This window comes from Charadrius vociferus, unplaced genomic scaffold, assembly GCF_000708025.1.
Source record: "Charadrius vociferus isolate BGI_N301 unplaced genomic scaffold, ASM70802v2 scaffold455, whole genome shotgun sequence".
NCBI lineage: Eukaryota > Metazoa > Chordata > Aves > Charadriiformes > Charadriidae > Charadrius > Charadrius vociferus.
Window position 1 is genome coordinate 771011 of NW_009648550.1, and position 16422 is coordinate 787432.

At 39.3% G+C, this 16422-nt stretch overlaps 1 protein-coding gene across 1 annotated transcript in view; it reads left to right on the forward strand.

The window, feature by feature from the left end:
• Positions 1–16422, forward strand: part of KIZ (kizuna centrosomal protein) — a 53566-nt gene that overhangs the window by 1538 nt on the left and 35606 nt on the right. The window contains exons 2-4 of the mRNA XM_009886049.1: positions 5438–5500; positions 6946–7102; positions 12518–12610. Coding sequence (XP_009884351.1) covers positions 5438–5500; positions 6946–7102; positions 12518–12610 — 313 coding nt within the window. The remainder of the gene's footprint in view (positions 1–5437; positions 5501–6945; positions 7103–12517; positions 12611–16422) is intronic.

Below are 16422 nucleotides of genomic sequence, written 5' to 3' on the forward strand. Positions count from 1 at the left end.
CGGGCTCTCCTGTCAGCCTCTCTCCCTCCCATTGTGCCCGGGGGTGACCGCAGGCCACTCTCCTTCGGGGGGCCGCCGCGCTCCCGTGTGCCCCTTGGGGGCGACTGCCGGGTCTCTGCCCCCGGGGGGATGGGGGGAGGCGGGATGTGGGAATCCTCGTCGACAGTGCTGTGCTCCGGGAAAAATGGAATGGGGTTCATGGGGTGCTTTTGGGATGTTATCGTTTGGGGGCTTTCTCCGGGGAGGGGGGAATAGTGCAGGGTCCCCAGCAGTGTCTCAGGTGGGGCACTTCTGTCACCTCTTTATGCTTTGTAATCTTCTTTCGGATAGTTACACATTGGGGTGGGGGTGGGGTGGGGTGTCATTAAAGCTAGCCTATCGGTAACACTGGATTTCGATGTTCTTGCTCATTGTGCTCTATGATTGCTGTATGATTTCTGTGTGAGCATACTGGGTGACTTCCAGAAGTGCTGTAGAGCTGTTACTGCTTGTTTAAGAAGTTCTCCTGAAGCACTTCTGGCAATTCTTACAAAATGACTTGTTACTTTAAGCAAACAAGCAAATAATACTAATACTGGTATTTCAGAGCTGGCTGGTTGATGAATGGACATGTGCAGATGTTTCTCCTACGGACATCTTTTCAATCTTTTTAGAAAAAGTTATTTTAGGTGTTTCAATTTATGGGTGCTTCAGGGGCACCTAACTTCAGGAAAAAAGCAAGTGTGTGTGGTGATGCAAGCTTTCTGAAGGGACTTTGGTCTGAGGGATCTCAATCCCCCCCCCTTCAGTTCCTCTGAAGCTGTGTGCAATTAGCGATGCTCCTGGCCTGTTACTCACTGCAATAACTACAGTAATTGGTGTCAATTAGTACTTCTTTTTTTTTTTTTTTCTGGCCAGAGGAAGTCTCTTGAGATCACTTGTGGTATACTGTTATGAAGTTGCTCTTTAAGCAGTACCTGTTTTCTGTCTAATACAGAAGACTTTGATTTTCTAGGTCTCATGCTAGCATCTCAAACATACAGATTTAGCAGAAATAACAACACTATGGCCATGGGAATGTAAACTTGCATGTAGATAGTGCTTTTACAAAAATGCTGTGTATATCTTCACTAATATCCTGTTCTGGTCTGGAAGACTGCTGGCAAACAAAACAGGAATAATTTGCTGTTTAAAAGGCTGGATAAGGATATACACAGCATATTTTTATTGTGTAGAAAATAAAGATGTGGGCCCTAGATAGGGAAGACACTTGATCTAAATTGTGGCATTAGAAAATTAAGGGAGAGGGAAGATTAAAACCTGAGTGTTCTAGACTGCATGCCGCTTTAAACTGTTTTGTTGTGTGCAGATATCCCTTGTGTTAGGAGTACACGTCTTGTGCCTCCCGAGAGCCTGGGCTGTGTGAAGTTTCGTCCCCTCTTTTGTAGCTTCTCTGTTGTCTGAGCCTATGGCTGAGCTCATGGTGCTGCATGAATGGACTTCCCTTCAGCTCTGCTGAAACGTCTGGGAACATAATACATTTCAGACATCAGCTCCACTAATTTGGTTGCACCAGAAGGTTCAGAAGTTATTTGGGGAAGGGGAATTGCGGACAGACAGAATGATTGCATAACCTTTGCTACATTTGGAGACCCAGTTTAACAGGTCTTGTGATAATAAATAGACGTTTTTTGCCTGGCACACTTCTGTTGTATGTACTTTAAAATATAAAGTAAAAGATGTATTTGTTCTCGGTGGTGTTGACAAACAAGGAGTAATTTTTATGCCAGAATGGAAGTGGTATGCTTCTGTTGCCTGTGGGAATTGTGCTGCAGAGGCAGTTGCCTCTTCAGAATTTCTTGAAGTAATACCTTCTATCTAAACAACTTTTTAAAGTAGAAAATATAAAAACTTTTGTTAAATCCCTGGAGCATTTCAGCTTTTTAAGTCCCACTTAGGAATTCTGCACTGATCTAATTTCAAGTTGTCTGTTTTAAGACCTGAAGTACCTGACAGCTGTTTCTCTCCTGACTATAGTCCTGCTTTCAGTTGGCAGTTGTGCTTAAGCAAACAATGAGCCACTACTAATAAGCTGTATGTGCAAGAGCTTGAATATGGTGGAGGAAGCTGCTGCTTGGTTATGCCCCCCATCTGACTCTTGGTGAACTAAAAGGGAGTTCTCATAAATATTTCTTTTCCACCTGTTCTCATAAATCTGTTTTTTCTTACAATACTTGAATTCTGAAGTGCTTGAGAAATTAGCCACCGGACATTAAGCTTCTGAGACTCGTGCAAAAAACCCTATAACTGTACCTTAAATTACACGTTAGACTTTGCCATATTTTATTTACTAATGCTGGTACTTTGTCCAATCTAAATATAAAAACTGCTGCATGCGTAGGTCTCTGTACGCAGGTCAGTGATATCTGTGTTGTGTGCAAAATTATAAAGAATTAGGTTTGAGGTGTCTAAGATAATTAGTGAAATGGGGCAGAGAGTTTACCTTCTGAGTTTTATACAGACCTGACCATGTTGTAGTTACTCAGCCCTTAATCTTCTGTGGGTACTGGTGAGAAAGGCAGTGTTTGAGCAGTGTGGGCGATGAAGTAAATAAATTATGTAGTTAAGTGCTCTACTTAACACTGTGACTAACTTTGCAATTAGCTTCGCTTTTCAGACAGTGGGGCCAGATGCTTCACTCTAAGGGTGATTTGCAGTAAACGTGTGCAAATACTGAGATGTCCTGAACAGAGAATGTAAACCAGGAAAGATGATTAGTTTCAGAAATATCTGCTGGTATCACTTGCATGTAGACAAAGGTGCTAAACAGGACCCCTCGAAGCGCCCCCCAGGGGACCAGCACAGTTGGCTAAGGCTTGGGCAGGCTCTGGCCAGGCTCCAGGCTAGTAAGGTGGGTGCAGCTCAGCGCTCAACAGTTGATTTAATGTCAGATTGGTGTAGAAAAACAACTGTAAAAATAACATTTCTTACTTTTATGGGAAGATTGCGTTGTGCCCAAGTGTTGCACAATTTTCTATGTACTTATCTCAACAGGGTATCATGACAGTAGTACTGTTATTCCTACATTATGGATGCGGAACTGAAGCACAAAGAGACTAAGGCCTGGTATCTCAAAAATACTGAGACTTCTTAGTCCTGCTGGCTTAAATGGGAGGTGAGGGATCAAATATCACTACAGATCGATGCCTGGTGAAATGCCAGAGATTAGAGAGAGCTTGTGGCTGACCAGGGAATTTAATTCTGCTCTCAAATCACAAACTAACACTCTTTCTCTGTAGACTGAAGATTCATGAGTGATTGAAAAAGAGACACCTGGATCTTTAAAAAGTTCTGAAGTGTGCTATTTTTTGCCCATTTAAGGAAAAAGCTGATATCTGACTGTTTGCACCACTTTAACCTAATGCAAAACTGTGTGAACAAATGAAAGTTGCAGGCTGAGCGCTTTGTTGTTTTTTTTTTTTCATGTTAAAAAAGAGGTGGTGGTGCAGTGGAGTGGCCAGAATGATCCCTGTACTGCTTCAAGCTTCACTTCTGTCACTGACACAAAGATGCTGTGCTAGAACCTTGCCGGAACCTGAGACGACAGCAAATCTACGAGTAAAGTCTTGATTGCCTCTAATTCAGTGCTTGGACAGAGCTGTGTTGCAAGACACCACAAGCTGTGCAGTAACCATTTTAGGCATCTGTAATGATGATATTCAAATGCTGAGAGGCTCTTCTCTTACCCGATGTTTTTTATACCGCTTTTGTCTTGCCTTGAGAACGCCATACTTATATATTCATGTGCTGTCTAAACAGCTGTAGCACAGACTAATGAATGGGATGCTGAAAAACCACACTGGTAGAAAGGAAACGATCTTTTAGGAGCGAGGGAATGTCATGTGCTACCTGTGGTATCAGAGTGAGAAATAGGGTTGGAGCCAATGGCTGTTCACATCCATCGGCTTTTACATCCATCAGGATATCAGTGTTCTTCATTGAGTCATGAAAATTACTTCTAGAAGTGTAAAAACAAGATCTTGAAATCTGCTTTTGCTTAGCTGTCCATCATGTAAAAGGAAATTGAAAGGATGAGATCCCAGATGAAGCGTGGCTTTTAAATTGCATACATGACATGAAAACCTAATCTTGTTTCAGACAGTGGCAGGATCAGATGGATAAAATGGATGCCTTGATCTCTCAGACGAAGAAGCAGAAAGGTTTTTTTCCTCGCTTCCCTCTGTGCAGGGCAACTGGGAGGAGGCAAATGTATGTGGCTATGACATGGACATGTTTGTAGGGGAGTGCAGAAACCCGTAGATAGGCATGCCTAGCCGTATGGGTGCATGCATTCTCATGTATCTGCCCATATCACTCGCATGTGTACAGCCTTCCTGGCTAGTAAGAATTTGATGATATGTTTTAATAAGCAACTTGGGGTACTTGCTTTGATTGTTGCAGGGTTTGTAATGTGCATCTACTGGAAGCTTCTGTCTTTCCAATTGATGATTTTAATTTTTTTGCTCATGGGATGGTTGTTTATCTTCAGATGCAATTTATAATTATTAAATTAGATCAGCTTTACTCTTTTCTCCTCCTGAAAATAGATTATCTTTTAACTAGATTGCAGGTGAGGCATGGAGTTTGTTCTTAAGCAGTCTGATTATCCCCATGGGCCTATACTCTTGCATTGCTTTTGGCAGATACAGATGGCCTCACAGCATTTTTTACAATTTTTGATTATGACTTAGATCTGTTACCCTTTAGTAAGTTCTGGCAGGTAGTGGTAGCATATCTAGATGCTAGCATATCTCTAGATATACCTGGTTTTAATGCATAAGTGTAAAATATGTACTTGATTTTTCAGTTCAAATTGTTAAATAAAATACTGTCTGTAAGACAGGAAAAGAATTTGGATTTTTTGGAAATCTGTTTTAATGAGTTGATACATTCCTATGAGAGGTGCTGGGGCGCTGTCCATTTGAAGGAGTTCAGCTAAGTATTTCCTGCGTTGAAAGTGGTCTGCTTTGGGACTGAGAGTGGGGAAGAAAGGGAGAGATGAATTCATGAACTGCCAGTCTCAGGGTTTGGAGCCCTTCCTGGAGCTGCTGGAGGAGGGACTTGAAACAGCACTTAAGCTGGGCAGAAGTCTTTGGCTATTTTGGTGGGCCTTGTGTGGATTTATACCTGTTCAGGCATCTTTTGCCTTTAAAACAATTTACTCTTATTCCAGTGAGGAACAAAGAGAGAAGTAGAAGCTTTGAGGTTTGGGGTTTGGTTGTGGGTTTTTTTGTGATAAGCTTGGCTGGCAGATCAATCTGTAAGACTACCAATCTAGCAAAAATGTTCTCTCTGCTCTGAAAAGGTTATGCTCTGTGAAATGCTTTGTTTCTTGCATTTTAAGAATTTAAATTGTGAAATAGTTTTCTCTTACTATATGTTGTTTGTTTTCTTCCAGTGAAGCCAAAAGGCTGGAACTAGAAAGAAAGCTGGTGGAATACAGAAAGTCTGATGCATACCAGTAAGCCTACTTAAAAGCTTCTTATAGGTTATTTTATTTCAGTTATAAAGACTTGGGTATTATGGAATGCTTTTAGAACATTATCTTGAAATTTCTTTACAACAATACACTATATGTTAAGTATAATGTAAAATTCATCTCTCTAAGTTATTGCTGAAGTTATTTCATCAATAACTTAAACTTCCTTATTCTATTAATACTGAAGTTTTATTATAGCAGTTAGTAATAGCAGTAGTTAGTAATAACTAACATGCAAGTTGGTTTTAGGCAACTTTTACAGAATCATTGTACCGTAGTTTGTGCTAGAAAGTCCTAGGATCTTAGAAAATCTGAAAGTTTTAGGAAGTCCTAAAGGATATTCCTGGTCTTGCCTCCTTGTGTTGTTTCTGCATAAATTGCGTATGCATTCTGTACAAAAAACATAACCCAACAAAAGAGGGCTGAAAAGTCTCATCCTGCGTTCTTTTCCTCAAATATGTTTTATAAAGCTCATAGAGGTGACTTTTCTATCTTGGCTCAAGGGACTGAGGGTTAGGTGCAGTAATGGCCAATCCCTTAGGAACTCCTCTTCTGAAAGAGGGCCTTTAGACTAGAAAATGAGGATGTAAATGTAAGAAAAAAAATAAAATAAAATGCCAGAGCAGGTGGGGAAGCATCACATGTACTTTGTTTTGTGGTTTTATTTGATTTATTTTACTCTATCAGGTTTTGAATTGAAGTTTTTCTGAAAATATTAGCAGCTTGGGGGATTTAGGTTGCAATTTCACAACTGATTTAAGTAGACCTGTGGGTAATTGAGACCAAAAGATGCTCCTGATGGCCCTTGGTTCACATTTTCCCTTTGGCACTAATGCTTGTGTGGCTGCCCTGTATTCAGCCAGACCTGTTTTCTTATCTGATGGGAATCTGGTTTTTGGGTGGGTTCGAAGTGGTTTAGATGGATTTTCAGCTGGATTACTCCTGGCCTAATTTGCCATGTGGCCACATACCAGATAGCATTGGCACAAAAAAGAAAGGCTTGGAGTGAGACTGCCCCTTTTGGTGTCAGCATGGATTTAGGTTGGCTTAAAACAGCTGTGAAACTGTGGCCTTAATGTCACAATTTGTATGACTTTCAGACCACGTTCTTCTAAATACAATTTTCATTTTGATTTAATGTGATGTGACTAAAATATAATCCATTTAAAGCAAAAGTACAAGAGTTTTTTGATATACTTATCTTTTTGAACACCAAACACCCTGTTTCAATCTGAAGTTATACAGAAGACATCCTGTCGAGTATAATGTAACTTTGGACAGTTGTGCAGAAGAATGTGTCTATTCCTTTTTGCGGGGCTGGGGAGGCACCTTCCACATAAGTGTATGTGTCTGAAGAAAAGTGATTGTAATAGATGCATTTGTTTTATTTTCATGCTCTTTAAGTACAGTTTCTTTTTCCTCGGTAGAATGAAACTAAAATACATGAAGCTGAAAAAATACTTGAAAGAAATAGATGAACGACAAAAAGGAGCTCTTCTGCGAAACCAGACCTTTTTAAAGGAATTCGACCAATTTGAAGCTCATATGAAGACTTCAAGTTCAGAGATGATTCAGAAGATGGAAGTAACTTTCTATAAGACCTAATACGTTAGTGTTTGCGGTTATTACAGGGTTGCTAAATTGGTTTTGTCCAAGTATTATGCACATCAGGACTTCAGATGTTAGTGAAACCTCATCGTATGTTTTGGAGTGCTTAAAGGGGTAATGTTTGGGAATTTGAAATTAACCTGAAGTCTGGTAATAGATGATCTAATAGACCCTGCTGTAGCTGCAGAGGTAGTTTACATTTGGTCTACAGTAAAGTGCCCTGTGCTTCTGAGTCTCTTGGAAATGAGGGAGAACCGAGATCAAAAAAATGTGGAAATGGATCATGTGCTTGGAGTGTTAGTGATAGGATAATAAACCAGCAGTATCTAGGTTAGGACAAAACCAAGACTTGAGTTGTAATAGTTTCATAAAGACTTTGTTATAAAACTGTATTTTAGTAAGGCTTTTATTACTTAAAAATACCCAAATAAATTTCATGGAAGTTGTTTCAGGACATACTTTTAATTTTGCTGGTGCGAACACTCTGAATAGCCATAGTGAGTCTTGCCCCTGCTTATTGCTCTGTCTTTATCAGCAGAGCAAGTGCAAGAGTAAATAAATTCTCTTGCAACAAATTACTGCGAGAGCTATGTGGACTAAAGCTGAGGTAAAATGAGGTCACAGTTATTGCTAGTTGACTGTTTAGTAATAGAACTACTTGAACAGTGGTCAGAGAAAAAAATACTTCCTCCAGCATCCTGTTGCATCACTCAGATTTTTGCTTTTGGTAGCATTCTTTCATGTACACCGAGATTAGATTCACATGCCTTCAGAATTGGACGTTTTGAACTTTGCTTCTGGGCTGGTAGAGTAAAGCCTGAGGAGTGTTTTGTCACCTTGTATACTTGAGTTGTGCATCAAAACTGACACGGTAGGAGTGTGTTAGTACCAAAAGACCACTTTTAAAAGGGCCAGTACCCAATAGAATATACTTCTTGCTGTTGTCTTTGTAGCACCTTTGTCATCAAAGATGACGCAAACGAGTTGCTTTTCCTTTCTTCACTCATAGCCTTGACTGCTGTCAGCTCAAAGGTCTACAGTTGTAAAAGGGGTCTTATTACTGACTTCGCTGAATGTCATCAGTTTGAGAACTCATGCTGGGATGAATTATCCTTATGAAAGAGGCTGTTGGACTAATATGTGCCTGTTCTGTTTTTAAATGACTAATTGCTTAAAAATTACAACACAGAAAACATGCATGGTCATTACATTTTAAAAGAAAGAATAAAATCTCTTGTGAGGACAAACGAAAGTGACCATTCAACAACTACGTTAGCCACCCTCTGCTATTTGTTCTGCCTGTTTCATTTGTTTTGGTCCGCAATTCTCATTGCGGAAACAGTTGTCAAAAGTCAGCTTGACTCTGCAGTGTTTTCTTTTAGGAGAAAAATATCTGTCTTCTGGCAAGCCCCTACTGGAATCTGTCTCCCCACGATGACTAAAACTGATAAGGAGATGGGGATTTCTGTACCTCCAGTATGTAGTCAGTCTACCTCAATATCTTAATAGTATGGGAGAAAAAAAAGTTGTGGAAGTAAAAAAAAAAAACCCCAAACAAAACAAAAAAAACACCCAAAACCCACCCCATTATAGTAATTTCATTTGTGTTGAGATAAAAAGATCAGTTACCACTAGGCCTGAATTGCTATGATGTTATTTTTTCATGCTGAAGTAAAATTTGATGATTCTCTTAACTTTCCAGTCTATCAGACCCTCATTTGCAAATGTGAACAGACTTTTTACTTTTCCTGTTTACCCCTATTGGGGTAAACGGCTTCAGTATTTTCCTCATGGTTATGTATCATTACTGCTATTTGTAGGTTGAACAGTTATATTAGTTTTGCTTTTTTATAATTAGAGCAGAAATAAGATTAAACTCTTCTATACTCCTAAAGAGATTTCTGCACGTCTTAATGTTTGAAACAAAATTGATCAGGATCCATATTTAAGGTTTTAAAATAGACAGTATTTTTTATCATACCTCATGACTGAAGTACTTTCAATTTAATAGGCTACTATAAGAAACAGCCAAGCTTTGGGGATTTTTGAATTGTATTAATAAGGTGTCTTGCTATTCACTGAAGAACAATTTGGGATGTTGCAAAGGGATGTAGGTTGGTAATGATCTCGGATTTTAAAAAATAAAATTGTGATGTGCTCACGACACTAATACGTGGAGTCAGATTTCAGAGAGGATGTAAAAACTGGAAGGCAAATGTTAGAAGGCTGCTGTTAGAAAATAGATACAGCATTCTTCAGAAATATTTGGCAGGGGTATTTCTGTCCTCTGCCACTCCCCTTTTTTAACTTGCTGGAAGAAAGGGGGGAAGGAAACAAATTAGTTGAGGTATTTTAAGCCACTATGATGTGGTATTGACACAACGCTTATTTTCGTGTGGCTGTCTAGAACTCAGTTGTGATTGTTTTTTATTTCTCTAAAATGCAATTTGAATTAAAACAGGAACAGTGTTCTTGGAACATACTGATTTCCTCCCTCTCTTCAGGGGCACACACAGCTTGATCTGAGACAGTAAAATTTAGACTGTGATCCTTTTAAAAGGAAGTGCCTAAAAAGCGTGGGCCCAGGTTCCAGAAAACGTGAACGTGCAGCAGCACCCCTGGATGACAGTGGTACAGGACTGAAAGAAAAATGTGGGCTGGCTGAGGGGCTCCGATACAGCATGTATCTATTCGATGATTCTAAGTATGTGAAAAGAAATACATAAGCACTTCTGAAAAAAAGCTAAGAGGAGGAAAGAGTCAGACTGCAACTTAAAAACAGGGGGAGTGGAAGGGGGGAAAAGTATAAAACCTAGAAGTTAGAAAACAAATGAGCAAACCTTACTTTAAAATGTTTTTGGAAGCTTCTCTCTTGATATGCTCTGGAACACTGTGCTAAGAAGTGTTATTAGAGCTTAGCCTGAAGTAGGGTTGTATAAGCAGCAATGTATTCCCCCCCGTCTGCTTTGGTTTTTCACTAGGTGCATCACAGTAAAGGGCAAGAAACCCTTTGTGTGCAGTTCTTACGTTAGAAAAGTTCCTTAGATAAATGTATGACCTGAAGTGTGAGCCTTTGTCCTTTCTAAAAATCTTTGGTCCTTTTAACTGTCACGTTAATGCAGTGTCTAGTCCTTTTTGAACCCTCATATTATATTGATTTGACAAAAAGCTTATGTACTATGGCTAAAAGTTTGGAGCACTAAGCTCCAAACACCACCTCCACCAATTGCATTGTTTTTAAATTAGTTGTCTTTCATTTTATTGAAAGTCTCTATGTTTTTATTAAGAACAACAAGGACTAGCTGGCCCCAAACAACTCTCCTCATGTTAGCTGTAACTTGCCATGTATTAACGCTGCCTTCTGTCTTTCATATTAAAGTAAGTAGCCCCAATCTTTGATTTTTCTCAGCTTGTGGAAGATTTTTATGTATGGTATTTGAGATGGGGTGGTGAGACCTGTTTGTGTTGATTAACATTCCCTCTGAAACACCAGTAGGTTTGCACATACGTTTCCTATTTGGGAGGTGCTGTCCTTGACTTCGGCACCCAGAGCCGGTCATTTGCGGGGATTGTTAGCGGGTCTGTGTGCCTTTGGAAGTAAGGAAAAGACATAGCTATCTCTTACAGTGGCAATTGATTTCAGCTGTAATAGACCAGTGGGCTGGCTAACATCCCATCGTTGCATACCCACATTAATAAATTCCTTACACAACTGTAGCCCAGCTAGTGTCTGTTAATTCTTTTAAGCCTGTTGGGTCTGGTGACATTTGCAGAGCATCTTTTCCTTCCTTCAGCTTAGGAGCGTATAGTTTAGAGACTGTCCCTGTGTGGGTGCATGTGATTTCTCCCCTTTTTTCCTTTTTTTTTTTTTTTTTTTTAAATTTTTATTTTGAGCAAAGCAAGAGGGGGTGTGTTGTGATGCTAGGTTTACCCTGATTTTAAGGATTTTTTTTTTTTTTTTTCCTGAGCAACCCTAATGCACACCAGTTTGACTAGTGGTAGGTTGTTATAACATATTGATGTGAGTCACAGTTTTGCCATGGGTGGATCTGCAGGCAGTGTTTTCATTCATTGCTTCCATTTTGATGTTTCTATGCCATCCATTTTATTTTTGCCAGGTTAGGCTTATTTTTTTTTTCTGAGCTGTCGAACAAAGCACAGATTACGTATCCTCTATGCTACAGTTATGAAAAGCCCCCTTGTTGCGGATTGCATAAGAATTATGGAGCACGAAATCATTTAACCTATCTAACCTATCATGGAAGTACACAGAAAGAAATTATTACTATTTCCTTTTTTTTTTTTTTTTCTCCATAGAGAGAGAACACCCTTTAGGAGTGCTATATGTAAACTATATGCACAGTTTATTATGTGGCTGTAGCTGACAAAACTTTTGTTTCTGAAAGATTTACTTTTTCTCCTGTGTTTCTAAGTCTGTAATTTCTTCAGTAATTTGGGGGAGTGTAAGTAAATTCACGTAAGCTTTCAGGAAAATGCAGTAGTTAGATTTGAATTTATTTTGAGCATCTTTAATTCTCATGTGGTTAGTTTTTGTTTCTTAAAATTTCATATTTACAATTTTATGAACAGCTTCTGTTACCTGGGAAATAGCAGACTTGCTGAATGCACCACTGGAGTGAAGTGCAGAGCTGGTTAAGTTAATTGTTTTAAAGATTTATTTTCATGCATATTACCTGATGCAGAATAGGTATTGAAGTGCTTTCATTCAGGGCCGATGTAACTTGTTATTGGGGTTTACAATTACTAACAAACAGGATTAATTATAGGTGCTGCGTGTGCTTGGCTTTTAAGCAGTAGTCCTACTATGAATGCATTACATTTGGTCAATTAAACAATGTAGTGGAGGTGAAGATGGTTTATGCAGTTGTTTGTTAGTAACACTACAGCAAGTTGCCTTTCATGCTGAGTTGCTCTTTATAACATCTGCCATATATTTTTCCTTATAATAGCTCAATGAGTTGTAAGATGATGTATGTAAAACAAAAACAAATTCTAAAGCTCGTTTCATCCCAAAGCAGCGGAGTCATTGTCTGGATACAGCAGAAATAATTTAGCCTTACAAATACCAGTTGGGATGAAACACATCTGAGTCAACAAGTTATTACTGTTTTGTAGGATTTTAAGTTAGATGAATAAATGTGTATTAAAAACTGCGGAAGATTGTGTATGAGCCATGTCGTTTGTTCAGGGGAGCAGAAAAATTAGGAGAAAATGAGATCTCTGGCTTTTTAAATATAGCCCAAGTAAAAAAATGCTGCTAGGACATTACATTCAAAAGTGCACAATTTGCAAAGTAGTATTTGTTGATTTGTGGTGGGGTTTGGTTTTTTTTGGCCTTCGATTTTATGTAATGGATTTGTTCACATTTAGGCATGGTATGGAAGAGAAATTAAAAGTGTGTTATCACTTCAAGAGGGTAACTTGTCAGCAGAAGGTGACATGGAAGAAGAATACAACGAGCAGGTAATGCGGAAGAAGCGGGGGGAAATGTGTTTTATTACATTGATGGGCTTTCCTCTGAGCCGCTGCGTGGAGAGGCAGGCATTGCTAAGCAGTCTTTGCGTGGGGATTTTTATTGTGGCGTTTGTAGCGTGAAATATTGGTTAGTGCCTGAGTGAAGTAGAATAACCTGGGTAAAAAGTGCAATTATTTCAACTAAAGAACTAGAATTAAAAAGGGGGGGAAACTCTGTCTATATTCATCTTTGTGTTGGTTTTTATAGTTCTTATTCCGTATAGTGTGAAAATGGTCTTGAACAAGGAAGAAATACTCTTAATGAATGAGATTTTTAAAAATGCAGTGGTCGATTCATACGGTGTATTTATAATTTTGTGCATTTTGACCTTTTCTCAGAAGAAGCAAAAAGAGATTGCATATCTAAGTAACAGACAAAAAGACTGACAAGGAATACTTAAATATATTCTGCTATATATCTGCAGTAATGCAGGCTTCTAATCCCTCCTCCTATCTCCATATAAATGATACAGTTCAAGACCATAGCTGTTTTCTTCACTAAAAGCAGTAAAGCTCTTTTAGATGAAATGTCTAAAAACATCTTGTAATAACTTGGAGCATGCTGGCAAGAGTAGTCACTTGTGACTATGTGTGAAACCCCCTCAGCTAGTCGATATTGTAATAAGCAAAAATGGTAGCATCACTCCATTATTCAGAAAAGCCAACAGCGTGCTTGTCCCTTAGGCTACAGCATTCATTAAGAAAAGCTTACTGGGCTGAAAGCTGGAAACAGATGATAACGGGATATGATTTTCATATTTAATGCATTCCTTGGAAGAGTATGTGTGCTGCAGATTGATAGAAGAATCAACTGCTACTTTACTAAAAGACTTTCTAGTTTGCCCTATAGCTACCGATGGAATCATTCAGCCAAGAAATTAACTTTTTCTCCTTTTACCTGCTTTATATATCTGCTAAGCAGGCTGCCTGGCTGCCAGTAAATGTTATTATGCAGTTAAATGTTTGGTATTTAAGACTCTTATCAGAAAAGAAACAGAGGCCACACTATTTTGTTTTTATAGTAGGAGGAAGGTTTTCAGTTTTCTTTCTTCAGTGCATTAGCAGTCGTTAATCTGAGTTTATAGGAAGTTTTCCCCATAGATTAAAAAGTTAAAAACCTTGAATTTAGAGCATTCTTTAAACTGTAATATACAAAGCAATGAACCTGAGCAACCTTGACCTATATAAGCAGGCCTCCAGCAGTTTGCGAATTACGTTTTTAATTCGGATGTGTGTGAAAAGGTGAGTTTATTTTTGAATGTTAGGTTCTTCAATTAAAAACGGTTGGTGTAGGAGACATGATTTCTAACCTATGGAAAAGTTTACATAAATACTAGAATATTGACAGCTCATGGTGTGACTTAGTTTTTTAAAAACTGTTAGCAGGTTTTGGACAGCACAAACTTGATATGTATCCAAATATGTCACTTCATGTTGTTAGAAGCTTGATTGTGGACTCTTTCCTCCCCTGTCCCCTTTTTTCTCCTTCTTGACTCCCTCCATAAATACAAAAGTAACGTCAACTAAATGTGCATCCTTTTGCCTCGTCTATGTGCTGTGTCTTAGATCTTATTCTCTAACTCTGTTTTTTTCAAACTGATTGTGCCCATTTCCCACCAACTTCACCTCACTTAAAATCTGCTTATTCTTACGTCCAAAATGCAAGAGTTTGTTCTCAGTGATGTCGCACAGAGTCAGTTGTAGCGAGCACATGCGGCTAGCAGGTGGTATTTCCAGGACACAAATTATCACAACTTGGAACTGGTTTTATTTGCTAGCATTGGTATTGTAATGGTTTCCTTCAGGCTAGTCAGGATGCCAGTGATGGTGTGATAACCTTGTTAGTGATGCATCTTGAACACCAAGAAGGACAATCACAGAAGCAATCTTCTAGAGATGGTCAGTATCCCAATGCCCCTAGAACACCAATGTGAATATCTTTTCTGAGCCACAAGATACTCACCCTTTTGAACTGTCAATTTTTATGGGAGTTCTTAAGCTCAGAAGTCATATACCCAAAACAGCATTTGTCTAGAAAACCATGATTCTCCATGAAAAGGACTTGAGCACCAGTCTTCTGAAGCCCAGTGTAACAGCAATCCAGCATTACAAGTTGGAGGAGATGTCTCGTACTAAAGAGTTCCTTCTCTGCTGGCAGAGCTGTATAACCTGGACTTCTGAAACCTTTGTGCAATGAAGTACGGCTTCTTCAACTTTGAAGTACTTTCTTGAAGTCTCTTGAAGATTTTGGGGTTGTGCATCTTGGCAGTGCCATGTCTGTTGGACAGGGCATAGGGCACCACCCCAGAACACCTGTGGGTGGCAGAGCATCCTTCCCTGAGAAAAGGGGTGTCGCCAGGCGCCTGGAAGAGAGGAACCTCTGGCTGGACTTCATCTCCCTAGCTTTTCTGTGGTGGTCTGCTGCCAGGGGAGACTGCACCCTTTTGTAAGTCCTAATGGAAGGCATTTTTTTCTTAGCTTTGTTTTCTTCAAAGCACTTTAATGATAATAAAAAAAGATTGTATTTGTTACTGGAGGAAGAAGTGGGGAGCCTGCACTCCACAACCAAAACCAGGATTGTTAAGTGTGCTTTGAACAGAGACTTTATTTAACTCCCAGATGGAAGAACACAAAGTTCAGTAATTGGGTTGACTGTTTTAGGTAAGTCATCTACACGTTTTTACTGTTCTGTTTCTGGTGGTAAAAACAGTACGTAGATCAATGTTATCCATCATACTTTTGCTTTGAGAATGCAAAGGCAATGAAGAGATGTTTTTTTTTTCTGCAATCAAATAGGAGCGTGTTAGAGATGTACGCCTGCTATGACTCTGCCAAGCACTTGTACCTGTTTGAATTGCATTTGTTTTGGAACACTACATCCAGGAGCTGCTAAATCCATAAAGTACTTGCTAGATGCATTTTAAAGCGGCAAATCCAAGACCCGAAAAGTAATTAGGAGGAACCCGAGAGCAGTGGTGATGGAATAAGCTGTGAATTTAATCTGAGTAGCAAACCTTTACTCCTTCTTAAAATAACTTCATGGCTTTTTGTTCTGCTTCTTGTTACTGGAATTTGAGCTTTTTTAATGAAACTTGGTCACAGACTAGACAAGATGCCTTTGTTTCCTTTAAGCTGGGCTTGGCAGCTGACTTTGTATGGTAGGAAGAGGTCAGGCAATGAAAGAGAGGAGAGAGGTGTGGAGGTGACTGTAAATTGTCCTGCTGTGATTTGGGGCTGAAAAAAGTAAGCCCTGCTTAGTATGAACAATGGTATTACGATAGCTAATTTTGGCTTTGCATAAACTGGCGGTGACCTTTTAGTAGTAGTGGTGGCAGTAGCCCCTCCTCCTAAATTGTTCTGATTGAGTAGATTTACAAAGAGAAAAAGGCAAGTATTAAAACACTGGGATTTAGAAGCAGAGTGGTTATACTGTTGGAACCATTTTTGTGCAAGTTCAATAGTTCTTGGAGGAAAGTGTCATTTAGCATATTTCTGCTCGGTGCCCAAAGTTGCTTTGTGGAAAACGCGATTTCATCTGCGTGGTGTTAGCTGAGTAGTCGTTCTTCCTCTTTAGCATGATTTAACAGGCAGGAAAGAGCAGAAAGACAAGAATAAAGTGATTTTTGCCTCATTCTTATTTGCTTTGTTGACATGCTGTGAGCGAAGCTGGGTATATAGACAAGTAAGCGATGGCAGATGTACATTTCAAACTCCCTAGGAACCCTTCCTCATACTGTTGCCTTCTAGAGAAGACCATGAGA